Consider the following 13,112-nt stretch of genomic DNA (forward strand, 5'->3'; position numbering starts at 1 on the left):
AGGTGCGGCCCTTGGACGATCAGGCATGAACACACATTAATCCTTATAGGTCCTGGATTTAGTTAAGTTCAGACTAGTACAAGTTAGTTTCAAAGGGGTCCACAGCCAACGAGGTGCCCAAAAAGCATGGCGAGTTAGATGATCTACATGAGTAACCGGGCCAGAATTCCCAACGGACAAATCAAACTTTGATAATGAGCGGCTAATATGACGGAATTTCCCGAAGAACCATCTCGATGTCCTTACCCACCACCACCACCGATGTCGTGCTCGTCGACACAATCCAGCTTACGGCAAACATTGGCCCAGATTGCTGGGGACGCCTGCGCGAACAGCCCGTCTCAATCACCGTCCACCTCCATCTTAAACCCTCCTTCCTTAACATATCCGCCCATTCCGACAACGTCGTAGACTCCATCCACTATGGCCATCTCACCAAAGCAATCTCAGCGCTCTCGCCATCTTATGCGGATGTTCGTGCACTTGTGCATGAGGTCACTCAGAAAGCATTCGTTCTGGCTGGAGTGAACGTGGACGCCGTGCGCGTCGTCATCGGCCTTCCGAAGCAGATTTTACTTGCGAACGACTTTGAAGTTGAGGTGATTACACCCAGGGGCAAAGACGATTTACAGCAGGCTGCAAGGGTGTCTGTCAAAGACCTTATCATTCCCGTGCTGATTGGCGTCAATCCCCCAGAGCGCCTTGCAAAGCAGAGGGTAATCACAAATATCACATTCTACGAGAAATCTGGTATGCGCCAAGTGGACTACCCAGCAATCATCAAACAGATATCAAATGCATGTACTCTCTTTCTCCACTCGCTTACTGAAGAGCGACGATACTGAATATAACCATGACAGGAAATCGAAAATACTGCATACCTCACGCTCGAGAAATTTGTTCTGCACATCGTTCGCAGCTCATGTCTTGCATCTGACGCCATTGAAGCTGTGACAACACGATCACAGAAGCCCAGTGCACTGTCTTTTGCTCACTCTTCTGGTGTTGAGATGACTCGGTACCGCGATGCGTTCCAATGATTGCGATAAGACCGTGTAGGAAATGTACGTAACCAAGCTCGGTTAGCATCGTCCACATGCTCATGCATATGCATGTCCAACTAACCCTTGGCATAACATCCGGGTCCAGACATGTACATGGACGCATGGCGTAGCTTTACCTAGTGATGCACTATATGTCAACTAAGTCGACATCCGTGTAGAGAGAAAATCAACTTCATTAGCTCGACGCGCGGAAATTCGCTCACACTCCCAGTTTCGACAGAGGCAAACTACACACTGTAATTCAGATATCGTGGGACTCGAGAATATTGCCCATAGCCGGTCTCCGTCTGATTGGATTAACTTCGAGACATGCCCGGCAGAAAGTTTCAATCTTAACATATCCAGCCCATCCACCCCTGTCTCCGCTAACTGTGGCGATCGTACGGTATATCCAATCGAATTAGAACAATACTTACTGGTGTTGCCATCAGTCCTGCGCGTAGTCATGCTATGTAAGCGGAGAGCATTACGGCCGAGGGTGCCTTGGACCAACATTGGGCCCTGCAGGCCCTCAATGATATCGGTATGTAGTAGTATCCCCGCACAGTCATCGTTTTACCCCACTGACGTCAGTATCTTTCAACGTTCACCAGCGGACTTGTCTTGACAGGAGCATAGACGACACCTTCCGTGTTGAGATGGCCCATTCGATTGGTTCCGTGTTCTGAACTTGGACCGGTTTGGTTCAAACACCAGCAAATATTATTTACTTACACATTGGTAAGGATCGGCGGGGCCTACTTTCACAACCGCGTCTAGTATGACTGGTATACATATGTGCCCTCGCGCTTGTTGGATCTCCAAAGCTGATCTCACAATGTGCAGAGAGCAATACTCAAATCTATCCTTCCGGAATACTGACGGCCATTCCCACGTCCAGCTGCGATTCCTGCACGCGCACCAACCGTAAGATGTACAAAAAAGCCCGACAGCAGCGACAGGCTCATCAGTGAATGCGTCCATCGCAGAGAAATCACAATCTCGTTATAACGTTAACGGGAGGTAGGGTCGAGGATAAGTCAGAGAGGTACTGGGAGATTGCCGAACCCTTCACAAGTACGGGTACTAATCAGTATTAGATTTTGAGTGCCTCCTAGGAAATGGATATTGAATGTAAGGTGTAGGCATAGAGTCCGACATCAACGAGTCAAAGAACTCCTAGCACGCATACGTTCACCAGCATAATATATCCAAACAGGGAAGAGTATACCGATGACGATGGCAAGACCTACAAGAAGTGAATCACCTCTTTCATAACCAACTGTAGCGAACATCTGCTTTCCAAAGAAAGGAAATGCGAACCCGAGGAGTGAGCGGAGTATCTGACATCGTCAGGTGTTTAGTGCATGAGAACGCAAGCGAAATTGAAGGTAAGGGGAATGGTAAGAGTGGGAAGACTCACAGAAGTAGCTGCGATAGCGCTGGCAGCACATGTGAATGTATCTACGAGGTATAGTTGAATGGCGAGTCTTCAAACAGGTTTAACAGGTATGAATGGCATTGAAGGAGCATGCTCACAAAGCTGTCATCATGCCGAACGCAAAGATAGCGGCGCCGACGAGCGCCATGAAAAGCATCTTGGCTCGGGCAGACCATACATACCAACTAACGTAGATCAGGTCAGAACCGACAGAAATAGAAGCGTGCATCTTACAGTAGTCCCACGGAGATGATCAACGAGCCGAGTATCACAGCGGGCACGCGCATCTCTGGCTTACCCTTTCCTCTATTCTTCGCAGCAAGCTAGATAATAGAAGCGCTTGAGCTAACGCGGTAGAGTTAGAACGCATATTGACGTACGCGTAAGTATGTCTTGTCGCAGATTCTCGCGCCAAATATAGTGGCAGATAGGAACCCAACGCCAATTCCGATGCTGACTAGGACTCGCGAGTGATACAAGTCGAAAAAGCGGTCTGGGTGTAAGTGTTTAATATCCTTTCCCGTGATACTTGGCATATGTGATCTTACAGGGAAAACTGGTGGTAAACATTAAATAGTAGATGCCTGACACATGGTTTTAGTGCAAGTCCAACGACTTGTGTGGCATACTACTGACCGTATATCCTAAATATATGATATCAGTTGGCTGTGTGATACTAAAATCAACTTACAAAACCATGTATAAACTGAGGATTAAACATATTAAACTGCGAGTTATAATCATGAAGGGTCGTTTGAGGTTGATCCACAAGTAAGCCCATTTGTTCATGGTGAAGGCGGGGTGTATCGTAGCTGCCTTTTCGGGATCCAGGGAATTTTTATCACGGCGAAGCCGAATAATTGGCGCATAAGATTCTTTCATGAGAATGCCAAGTATTGGGGTAACAATACTACAGATCCCGACGAGGACATCGAAAACGACTGGCTTATTAATGAAGCCTGTCATGACGTGGGCGACCACGGGACCTTGCGAGGTGAGTGTAAACTTGTGTCAAGGTGGTAGACCGTGAAACAGACCTATTAGGTGTCCTACAAAGTACTGTGCCATAGGGGAGGCACGGTCGCGTTCGGAGAAGAGGTCGCTAACGATGGCTCCGCCGCATGTTACGGGTATACTCCCCACGAAACCAGCTTTGGAGAGTAAGCAGCATATGATGGCAGGTTCGATGACGTACCTAGAAACCGAAGGACGAAAGATGCAGGACTACTACGGTTATGTAAGAGAGTGTAGTCAAGATTAAACACGACAAAGAAGAGGTTCGCCCAGTGGAGCACCTTGAGCTCATTCAGGTAGACGGCTCCCTAAAAAGAGGACGACGCACCTTCAAACGACCATATGCTTCAGACAAAGGCGCGGCAAATAAAGGGCCGATGGCGAATGAGAGATAGAAGATGCTGTCATGGTAAAACAACGCTTTAAGGACGTCTGGATTCATCATATAGAATTCATGGGCTACTTCTGGCAGACCACGTGCCATAGTAGAACTTGCGAACGAAATGACAAAAGTGTAGAACGTAACCTGACAGGAAAACAAAATTAGTGGTCATGGTTAAATATTTCTGACGGAAGAACTGACGATTGCAGTGGTTCTCCATTTTTTTGCGGGAGACCAATTCCTAGGGTTGACTGGGTCGTGCTGCCATTCATCCTCTGACTGTATTATACGTTCGAGGTTGTCGTCTGAGATAGCAGAGGGGTCATGAACATGAGGGTTGTTAGAATCATGATCTTGATCTGGTACGGGGATATAAGAGGGTCCTGGAGGAGATGCTGACATGGAGGAGGGGAGGATTGGACTCTCACTGGTCTGCGAGGGAAATGCTGTTAAATAGGTCCCCGACTCCCACGATTAGTGAGAGGAGGTTTTTGGCAAACGCCAGCGGTGCGACTGACTGCTGTCAGGATACCATCATGATTGGGACCGAATTCGAAAGAACCGTGTGTGACCAGATCTTCAGACTTGTCTGTGTTTTACAAGGATTACCCAATTGGGAAACCATGTGAGTTCTCTTGGCGGTAGTGGCTTGCCCTAACCATGTGACTATCGTACGGTATATCCAATCACATTAGAACAGTGCTTAGCGCTTACTGGTGTTACCATCAGTCCTGCGCGTGCAGTCGTGCTATGTAAGCGCAGAGTATTGCGGCCGAGGGTGCCTTGGACCAATATGACCAGGGCCCTGCAGGCCATCGATGATATCGGTATGTACTATGTAGTAGTATCCCCGCGCAGTCAACGTTTTACCCCACTAACGTCAGTCTCTTTCAACGTTTACCAGCGGACTTGTCTTGACAGGAGCATAGACGACACCTTCCGTGTTGAGATGGTCCATTCGATTGGTTCCGTGTTCTGAACTTGGACCGGTTTGGTTTAAACACCAACGAATAAAATTCACTTACATGTTGGTAACGATCGCCAGGGCCTACTTCCACGACCGCGTCTAGCATAACTAGTACTGGTGCACGTATGTGCCCTCGCGCTTGTTGGATCTCCAAAGCTGATCTCACGATGTGCAGAGAGCTACACCCAAATCTATCCTTCCGGAATACTGACAGCCATTCCCACGTGCAGCTGCGATTCCTGCACGCGCACCAACCGTAATACGTGCAAAAAAACCTGACAGCAGCGACAGGCTTATCAGTGAATGCGTCCATCACAGAGAAAAATCACAATCTCGTTATAATGTTTACGGGAAGTAGGGTCGAGGATGAGTGAGAGGATTGCCGAACCCTTCACAGGTACGGGTAGTAATCAGTATTAGATTATGAGTGCCTCGCCATAGGAAATGAATATCGAATGCCAATGTGTAGAACTTGCTAACGGAGTAACGAAAGTGTATAGCGCAACCTAACAGGAAAACAAAGTTAGTCCTCGTTGGTAAATATCTCTGACGGAAGAACCTGACGATTGCAATGGTTGTCCTTTTTTTTTTGCGGGAGACCAATTCCTGGGGTTGACTGGGTCGCGCTGCCATTTATCCTCTGACTGTTTTTTCTGCATTAAGGTTGTCGTCTGGGATAGCAGAGAGGTTATGAATATGAGGGTCGTTAGAATCATGATTTTGATCTGATACAGGGATATATTCATAGGCTCCTGGAGGAGATGCTGACATGGAGGAGAGGATGATTGAACTCTCGGGAAATGCTGTTAAATAGGTTTATAGCACAGGATTAGGCATTGCCAACGAGGGGAGAGACGACCATTAGACAATACCAGTCCTGGAACCTTGACCTCCAGTTTGATTGCGCGGCCAATGAGGTATGGCGAGTTATATGATGTACATAGGCAAGATATCTGAGTCTGAGGCATTCCCAACAGACAAATCAAATTTAGATAATTTGATTGCGCAGCCAGCGAGGTGCCCGAAATTAAGGATAGTGATAAGTTGATAGTAGTAGTCTTTGTATTTGTAGCGCGTTGTGTGAGGTGGACAAATCAAATTTAGACAATGAGGCTCCGGCTAATATAGTAGTAGTTCTTGGCATGAAGGTGGTCCCACTCACGAATTCGAACAACTAAGTTTCGACGACGCCGACGACAGTGACGACCCATAATAATTCACCAGATTTTATCAATTTCCTGCGCGTCTCAGGCTGGTTCGACGACGACGCTTAACAAGGTTTCTCGGTTGCGAAGAGTGTGGACGCCGAGAAGATTCATTTCATGGCCGAGGATCAGCTTGGAATCGAGTCTGCACCTACTCCCTCTATCAAGAGCTTAAAGAGCAGATTCGAACAGCTTGCTCAAGATAATACAGGCAAGCCACTCAGATCAAATCCAACTGTATCGCCTCGCCAGCAGCAGCAACAGCGTAGGGATGACTCTCACGTACAACATCGTGAGCTGCGGAATGCTTTGCCCAACTCTGATTCGAATAAGCGTGCACCACCACCGCCTCCACCATCCCGCTCGGCTAAGAAACCAATCATGTCACCTGCTGTTTCGCCGTTGTTGAGACCTGTACCTGTACCGGCAGCTCTCAGATCACCGTGCGCGAGTCTAGAACACTTGTCAGTGTCTGGCCAGGACGATGACGATACTCCTCGTGGAGGTGGAGTAGCTTCATTGAGGGAACGTTTTGCGTAAGTGTTCCGTGCTATGTCATCACCCGCTAGCTTCATAAAATGCTACCCTTGTTAGGACCGCAGCCACTTCTCCTCACCGAACTCCAATAAAACCTGCGAAACGACTTTCCCTTTTACTCACTCAAAGCGAATCCAACGTCCTAGACTCTACTCCTCTACGCCTGTCTTCTCAGCAAGTATTAAGTCCGGAAGGTACTCTTTCTGACGAATTTTTTGACGCGCCCGAATCACCCCGGATGACCGGAGTCTCCTCTCTTAGAAATCGTTTCTCGTGAGTACTCATGCCTCTGCATTCGAAACAAAAGTGTTAATATCATTCAAGCACCTTAATTCTCCCTACACCACAGTCCACACCTAAACCCCTTCCACGTGATGACAGTCTCGCATCCCATTCAGAACCCAACATTCTTGCACCCAGTCCACCAATAACCCACCGCCGTCCGCCACCGCCACCCCCGCCCGATCGTTCTGCCCTATTTGACAGCGGCGATGATTTCCTTGATCATCCCAGCTCAAACTCTTCGTCAAGACACAGTCCCTTCTCCGATGACGAGTCCGAGACTTCACTCCCACCTGCAATTACCCGTCGTGGAACCCATTCCCGCGGATACTCAGGCAGCTCAAGTGACAGCGTAGCAAGCATCTCCCTCCCACACAAACCTCCTTCACGCCCACATCTCACAGTCCCCCCTCCTCCCCCTCCACGACGCGCTGGAAATGAAAACAGCAACTCCTCAGCCGGTTCAACTCCTACACACAGCAGTCCCCCTCGCCTCCCCTCACGTCGCCCAACCCCAGAAGATATCCCAGATACCCCCCCTTCTCTTCCCGCACGCCACAGCATGAACATAGCCATACCCGTCGACTCCATTTCCGACCGTAAACCCCTCGGAAGCAGCAAACTCCCACCCCCACCAACACGTATCATTGCACCAGGCGACAAACTCCCTCCCGCACGACGCACACACACCCCTTCATCAGATGAAGAATCCTGTGCAGAAGAGGGAGGCGATGACCCACGCATGCTCCTTCCGGACGCGAGTCGTGCTTCCCGTCGTCCACCCACCCTACGCACTCCAAAAATGCACGTGCCTGCATACGCGGCTCAAATCTTAGTAGCTGGGACGCGCGTGCTCGTAGCTAGTCACCACCATTTGCGCTGCTTCGATGTCGCGCGGCACGTTGATACGCCGATATGGGTAGGAGACACCAAGGAAATGGGAGTGCGTGAGGCGAAAGTGACTGCGCTTGAGTTCCGGGCTGGGAGTGCGGGTAGTGTGGTGTGGGCTGGGACGAAGGAGGGGCATTTGATCGAACTGGCTATGGATTCTGGGGAAGTCACCGGGACAAAGTTCGGTGTCCATGCGGGTGTCGTGACGCATATATTCCGACACCGCAACGCGATGGTCAGCGTAGACGAAAGCGGGAAAGTGCTCGTATTTGAACCGACAGCTGCATCCGGCTCCGAAATTCCAAGTCTCACGTATACCGCCCCACGCGTGTACCGCATCGCAGAAAAACAAGAATTCGTAAAGTTACTTGGGGGTCTTCTTTGGACGAGCTTACGCAGCGAAACAAACGGCTCTGGAGCTACTACAGTACCCATAGTCAGGATCTACGACGTCTTCACCCCAGGCAGCATCTCTCGTACCGTGAGCGTCCTCCCCAACACCACCCATCACGTCGGCGCAGTTACAAGCGGTACGCTCCTCCAATCACATGCGGGATTCGCTTATCTCGGGCACGAGGGTGGATTCATCAGTATCTGGAATTTAGCCGCAGGACCCGAGTGCACGGATGTAGTCAAAGTGAGCTCATCGGACGTGCTGAGTCTCGAAGGCGTCGGGACGCGTGTGTGGGCTGGTGGACGCACGGGCATCATATGCGCGTATGACGTGTCATTCCGCCCTTGGGTCGTGACGAACGCGTGGAACGCGCATTCTGGGTTACCAGTCATGCGTATATTCGTGGATCCGTGGTCTATCGAGAAGGAGGAGAAGTTGAGTGTGGTGAGTGTTGGTAGGGATGAGCAGATGAAGTTCTGGGATGGGTTATTGGGGATTGATTGGATTGGTGCGTGCTGCGTTTTTTTCTATGGATGTGGGCTCATAAGTTGGGGCAGGTAACGAGCTCTTGAAGCGCGAGCGCGAATTCAGCACTTTCCGTACCATCAACGTCCTTGTCGTTTCCTGGAACGTAGACGCTGCCAAACCCGAAGCGCTCACCGACGACTCGGCAAACCTCACCTTCCTAAACGACGCTCTCACATCTGTCTCGCCAGCACCTGACATCATCTCCTTTGGATTCCAAGAGCTTATCGACCTAGAAAGCCGGAAGATGGCTGCAAAGACTGTGTTACTGGGCGGAAAGAAAAAAGGCGAGGAGGGCAAAATATCAGAGAAAGTGACTTCAAGTTATAAGCGGTGGCACGATCGACTTGTGAGGGAGGTTCGAGCACTTGCGGAGGGGTATACGGTGATACACACCGAGAGTCTCGTCGGGCTTTTCACGTGTATGTTCGTGAAAAACTCGGAGAGGGCTGCGCTCAAGAATGTAGCGATAACGACGATCAAGCGGGGGATGGGTGGGAGGTACGGCAATAAGGTGCGTATCGTGTTTCGGTTTTTGTTGAAGGCATGCCGACAGTGATATTGATGCAGGGAGGCATCGTCGCACGGTTCGTGATCGGTGATTCGTCGATTTGTTTCATCAATTGCCATCTTGCGGCCGGGCAACATCACGTGCGACAACGCAATGCGGATGTGACTGCGATGTTGGAGGAAAAGTCTGTGTTTCCGTCGTCGGATGCTATCGAGGAGTCTCTTGCGTATGTCGGAGGGGGAGATGGGTCCATGGTTCTAGATCATGAGATCGTCTTCGTGCGTTTCATTCACTTCCTTCCTTTCTTGAATCTGAATCTGATTGTTTCTTAGCTCAACGGCGACCTCAACTATCGCATCGACCAACGCCGCGACGCCGTCATCTCCTCCATCCAATCCGGTGACCTCGAAGCCCTACACATACACGACCAACTCCTAAAAGAAATGAAACACAACCGCGGATTCCGCCTCCGCTCATTCCACGAAGGACCTCTCACCTTCTCCCCCACCTACAAATACGACCGCCGTTCGAACGAATTTGACACGAGCGAGAAAAAACGGGTGCCGGCGTGGTGCGATCGCGTGCTTTGGCGGTCGAGAGACCCGGAGCGCGTGAAGCAGCTGCATTATAGACGATATGAGGCGAACGTGAGCGATCATCGACCTGTGAGCGCTGCGTTTGCTATGACTGTTAAGAGCGTGAGGTTGGATGCGTGGGCGAAGGAGAAGGCGATTGTGGAGGAGGATTGGTTGGGGACGTTGGTGGAGCTGTTGGCTGATGCGAGAGAATTCTATGTCGAGCAGGCTTTGATATAGGATGGGGTGGGTGTCATGACCATTTGGTTTTTGTATGACTTGATGCATAGACTTTTTAAATTTTTGGACTATTTTACATGTAACATGCCATCGTTTTGAGATGTAATTTGTATTGGTATTATTAGGGAGGAGTCGTATACCTAATTAGATAGCACAAGCACCATTGTGGAGGCCAGTTTATGCAGAACCGCTTGGAGCAGGATTTCGGATACAAAAAAGAATAAATCTGTCAATGCCAAAGCCCACTCCATCGGTTCCCCGCCTGAGTAGATCCAATACTAGCAAACGCCCACGTACCCGAAGACCCTCCAGCCATAGAAGCAGGCTGCAAGTCCACACCCACAAGCAAAGATTGTCTTGATCTCCTGCTTGGATGCACGCCGACGTTAACGTGCAAGACGCGCTTCATGAGTTGCTTGACGTGGCTGCTGACTCCAACACGTTCCGGTGGCTCGAGTTCCGCGCGTGGAGCGTATGACAGCGTGCTGAAGTCTGGAAAACTATCATGCGAGCTCGAGCTGTATTTGCCGTTTGAGGTACTGGCTTTGAAGGAGGAATCCGTCTTCATGGGTGATTGTGGGGATGGTGTGAAGGATGGAGGTGGGACGGTGGTGATGGCGGGTGTGGAGGGGAGAATTGGGGAGAGGATGGATGGAGGGGGTTTAGGGGGAGCCATGGGTCCACGTGTATGCGTCATTGGAGTTGAAAGGTCCATGTTGACGACGGACCACTGATTGCTAGAGGAAGATGAACGAATGAGGGTCAGAATGTTTTTTATGTACGTAGGGTCGTTCGAACCAGCCGGTCTTCTTGAGTTCGGCACGAGCAAGGTTGTCGAGTCTGTCAAGCGGACTGCCGCTGGACAAAAGCTACTAGACGTTGGTTAAATAATGAGATGCTAAACAGGTTTCACCAACCATCTTGGTCATTTCGCCGCATGGTGATTCATCCTATTGAGATTGGTCAAATGCGATCTATATTGAGATAGATACGGAAATACCAAGGCGATCGTATCCTCGCAGGTGTAGATCGCATCATCATACGGGATGATTCTGTTGAGGCTCTTGATTGTCTCAGACAACACGCATGAACGGTTTCCAATCGTCGATGCATCGGCGAGTTCGTCATCATCATAGATATAGCTGACGTCGAATAAAGAGGGCTCGCGACGGGCATAGCGAGCGTGCTGAACCTGACTTTCCTGACTGGAGGGACTCTGATGAACAAGTATCATGTTAGCCCCTGGCGCGCGTAGTAAAATGACATACTGTCTGGGGCCTATGTCTCTTGATGGTGTTTACGCGGAAGTCTTTGCGTGACTCGCGGGAGGAAGGATTGTCGAAAGCATCAGCGACTCTACCAAGGATTTTGAACGCATCTTCAGCGACAGCCATTGATCTCGTCGTTTCAGAAGTTCAGGACGAGAGAGGGGTAGGGTACTTGGGCATGGGGACTCAGTCGTTCCAGCAAGCCAGCCACCAACTGTAAATGGCTGACGACCGAGGCTGTTGCCCGATCATTGATAAATAGGGTGAATTGGATGGCCGCAATATGATTAATTCGCGATGTGTAAAGGTCCTCAAGTTGGAAGCGTCAGGCCTGCTGCCAGTACGACATTTGAACTCCGCTTTACTATCATCATCACGCACTGGCACCGGCGAGAATGAGTGAGAATTTGAAAAACTGACGAAATTCAGTTGGCAAAAACGCAATCCAAGATTATGAAGTCCACCCTGCGCTTAATAGCATCTACTTGCAGTCCTCCATCAAGCTGCCTGCCCTTGTTCACTTAGCAGCTTGCCCTTTTGACAGACCCAGGTGAGGACCGATATGAATGACTCTGCATGGTGCCGGTACAGGGTCGGACACGAATAAACAGGACGAGGTTATATTATGAGAGTTCGAGAGTGCGATAATTCGATATCGAAAAAGAGAATCCAGTAAGAACGTTGCAATTGGTGGATGATAAATCTCAGAAACGAGAGCAAAGTCTAAAGTTCAAAGTTCAAATTGACGTCATAAGTCTATGAGGTCTTCTGATTACGTTATTACGTTACATGAATGCGGGTCCGACGACCATCCGAAATGATCCGAACAAAGAACCCAGGTACATAGGAACCGAGGAAGGTCCCAGCTGGCAGCAACCGGTCTCCATACACCTAGTGCTGACCCGCCTTGTCCCAGCTCCGCGGCCGCTCGGCTTTACAGTCCTAGCCACAATTTCACGGTAAGTTGAACCGTGCTTCACGTCGTGCCTAATGTCCTGCTCATTCACTTCTTCCTGTAGATACTCAACAAATATAGGACAATAATTTCTAAACCAAGGGACCTCTGTGTCCCTGTCGTATCTCTGGAGTCACGAATGCCCTCAGGCTGGTATGAGACCTGCCCTCCTGCGAAGATGAGAGCCCTAGAGCCTTGTCCCCCTGGACATTCCGATAGATCTACATTTCTCAGCTATCTTGCCAAAATTCTTCGAGACCGATTCCAGCGGCAGGGCGTCCTATCTGATTTGGATCAGCTACATCGCTTAAAAACATTGTGATCAGCCTACAGGACATATCTCAGCAGCTGGGCGTCCTGTCTGATCTCTATGAGGCCATTAAATACCATCGGGCTCCATTGTTGCTCCGTCCCACTGGCCATATTCATATCCACGTCTCTCAACCCCAACTGCCCTCGAGACATATTCCAGCAGCGGTGTGTCTTGTGTGATTTAGATGAGGCCATTGAGCTCCATTGAGCCGCATTGCTGCTTCGTCAACGTGGTCACTCTCATCGACAGCCAACAACCTTGCCAACTGCCTTAGAGAAATATTTCACCATCAGGGCATCCCGTCTGATATGGATTAGGTATTGAGTTCCATTGAGTTACACTGGCCCTTTATTCACCTGGCAATTCTTTTCAGTCTGGGTCTCTGAACAATCTGGCCAGGAGTGTGCAAACCAGGTTTGAGCAGTGGGGCGCCGTACCCGACTGCGATGAGACCATCGAGCTCTATCGAGCTGCACTTGTTCTCTGTCCCCTCGACTATTTCTTACTGACCCTGCTCTTTCAGTAACCACCAGCCTTCACAGCGGGCCTCCCCGTCTGACGTAGAGGAG

At 49.9% G+C, this 13,112-nt stretch overlaps 5 protein-coding genes across 5 annotated transcripts; 2 read left to right on the plus strand and 3 right to left on the minus strand.

Annotated features, from left to right (window-relative positions):
• Positions 1-232: 232 nt before the first annotated feature.
• DFJ58DRAFT_794121 (Dihydroneopterin aldolase-domain-containing protein) lies at positions 233-1,064 on the plus strand. The gene is made up of 2 exons (XM_041390433.1): positions 233-797; positions 861-1,064. Exons 1-2 carry the CDS (start codon positions 237-239, stop codon positions 1,038-1,040), a joined length of 741 nt encoding a protein of 246 aa, XP_041242652.1. The 5' UTR covers positions 233-236; the 3' UTR covers positions 1,041-1,064.
• Positions 1,065-1,925: 861 nt separating this feature from the next.
• On the minus strand, positions 1,926-4,466 carry DFJ58DRAFT_746497 (major facilitator superfamily domain-containing protein). Its single transcript, XM_041387469.1, has 12 exons — positions 4,082-4,466; positions 3,827-4,024; positions 3,680-3,779; positions 3,522-3,635; positions 3,176-3,470; positions 3,121-3,128; positions 3,033-3,068; positions 2,865-2,977; positions 2,719-2,807; positions 2,583-2,669; positions 2,467-2,533; positions 1,926-2,386 (listed from the first exon to the last, which is right to left on the minus strand). The coding sequence occupies exons 1-12, from the start codon at positions 4,280-4,282 to the stop codon at positions 2,204-2,206; spliced, it is 1,491 nt and encodes a 496-aa protein (XP_041242653.1). The 5' UTR covers positions 4,283-4,466; the 3' UTR covers positions 1,926-2,203.
• A 550-nt stretch (positions 4,467-5,016) lies between these two features.
• Positions 5,017-5,985, minus strand: DFJ58DRAFT_794135 (uncharacterized protein). Its single transcript, XM_041390434.1, has 2 exons — positions 5,412-5,985; positions 5,017-5,353 (listed from the first exon to the last, which is right to left on the minus strand). The coding sequence occupies exons 1-2, from the start codon at positions 5,591-5,593 to the stop codon at positions 5,323-5,325; spliced, it is 213 nt and encodes a 70-aa protein (XP_041242654.1). The 5' UTR covers positions 5,594-5,985; the 3' UTR covers positions 5,017-5,322.
• A 1,448-nt stretch (positions 5,986-7,433) lies between these two features.
• DFJ58DRAFT_662126 (Endonuclease/exonuclease/phosphatase) lies at positions 7,434-10,007 on the plus strand (the record flags this gene model as incomplete). Its single annotated transcript, XM_041382281.1, has 4 exons — positions 7,434-8,664; positions 8,714-9,195; positions 9,252-9,470; positions 9,525-10,007. The coding sequence occupies 4 exons, from the start codon at positions 7,434-7,436 to the stop codon at positions 10,005-10,007; spliced, it is 2,415 nt and encodes an 804-aa protein (XP_041242655.1).
• Positions 10,008-10,145: 138 nt separating this feature from the next.
• Positions 10,146-11,725, minus strand: DFJ58DRAFT_444959 (uncharacterized protein). The gene is made up of 5 exons (XM_041380438.1): positions 11,276-11,725; positions 11,008-11,223; positions 10,925-10,957; positions 10,806-10,876; positions 10,146-10,744 (listed from the first exon to the last, which is right to left on the minus strand). Exons 1-5 carry the CDS (start codon positions 11,399-11,401, stop codon positions 10,237-10,239), a joined length of 954 nt encoding a protein of 317 aa, XP_041242656.1. The 5' UTR covers positions 11,402-11,725; the 3' UTR covers positions 10,146-10,236.
• Between the last annotated feature and the right edge of the window lie 1,387 nt (positions 11,726-13,112).

The sequence above is a fragment of the Suillus subalutaceus genome, assembly GCF_016647625.1.
Source record: "Suillus subalutaceus strain FC151 chromosome Unknown DFJ58scaffold_71, whole genome shotgun sequence".
Classification (NCBI taxonomy): domain Eukaryota; kingdom Fungi; phylum Basidiomycota; class Agaricomycetes; order Boletales; family Suillaceae; genus Suillus; species Suillus subalutaceus.

Coding starts and splice junctions, on each gene's coding strand:
- DFJ58DRAFT_444959 (XM_041380438.1), bottom strand. CDS start 11,401: ATGGCTGTCGCTGAAGATGCGTTCAAAATCCTTGGTAGAGTCGCTGAT. Junction 10,877..10,924: donor GCGGCGAAATGACCAAGATG/GTTGGTGAAACC, acceptor AACGTCTAGTAG/CTTTTGTCCAGCGGCAGTCC. Junction 10,745..10,805: donor GAACTCAAGAAGACCGGCTG/GTTCGAACGACC, acceptor ATCTTCCTCTAG/CAATCAGTGGTCCGTCGTCA.
- DFJ58DRAFT_794135 (XM_041390434.1), bottom strand. CDS start 5,593: ATGAATATATCCCTGTATCAGATCAAAATCATGATTCTAACGACCCTC. Junction 5,354..5,411: donor AAAGGACAACCATTGCAATC/GTCAGGTTCTTC, acceptor TTTTCCTGTTAG/GTTGCGCTATACACTTTCGT.
- DFJ58DRAFT_746497 (XM_041387469.1), bottom strand. CDS start 4,282: ATGTCAGCATCTCCTCCAGGACCCTCTTATATCCCCGTACCAGATCAA. Junction 4,025..4,081: donor AATGGAGAACCACTGCAATC/GTCAGTTCTTCC, acceptor TTTTCCTGTCAG/GTTACGTTCTACACTTTTGT. Junction 2,978..3,032: donor GTTTACCACCAGTTTTCCCT/GTAAGATCACAT, acceptor ACTTACACCCAG/ACCGCTTTTTCGACTTGTAT.
- DFJ58DRAFT_794121 (XM_041390433.1), top strand. CDS start 237: ATGTCCTTACCCACCACCACCACCGATGTCGTGCTCGTCGACACAATC. Junction 798..860: donor TCATCAAACAGATATCAAAT/GCATGTACTCTC, acceptor TAACCATGACAG/GAAATCGAAAATACTGCATA.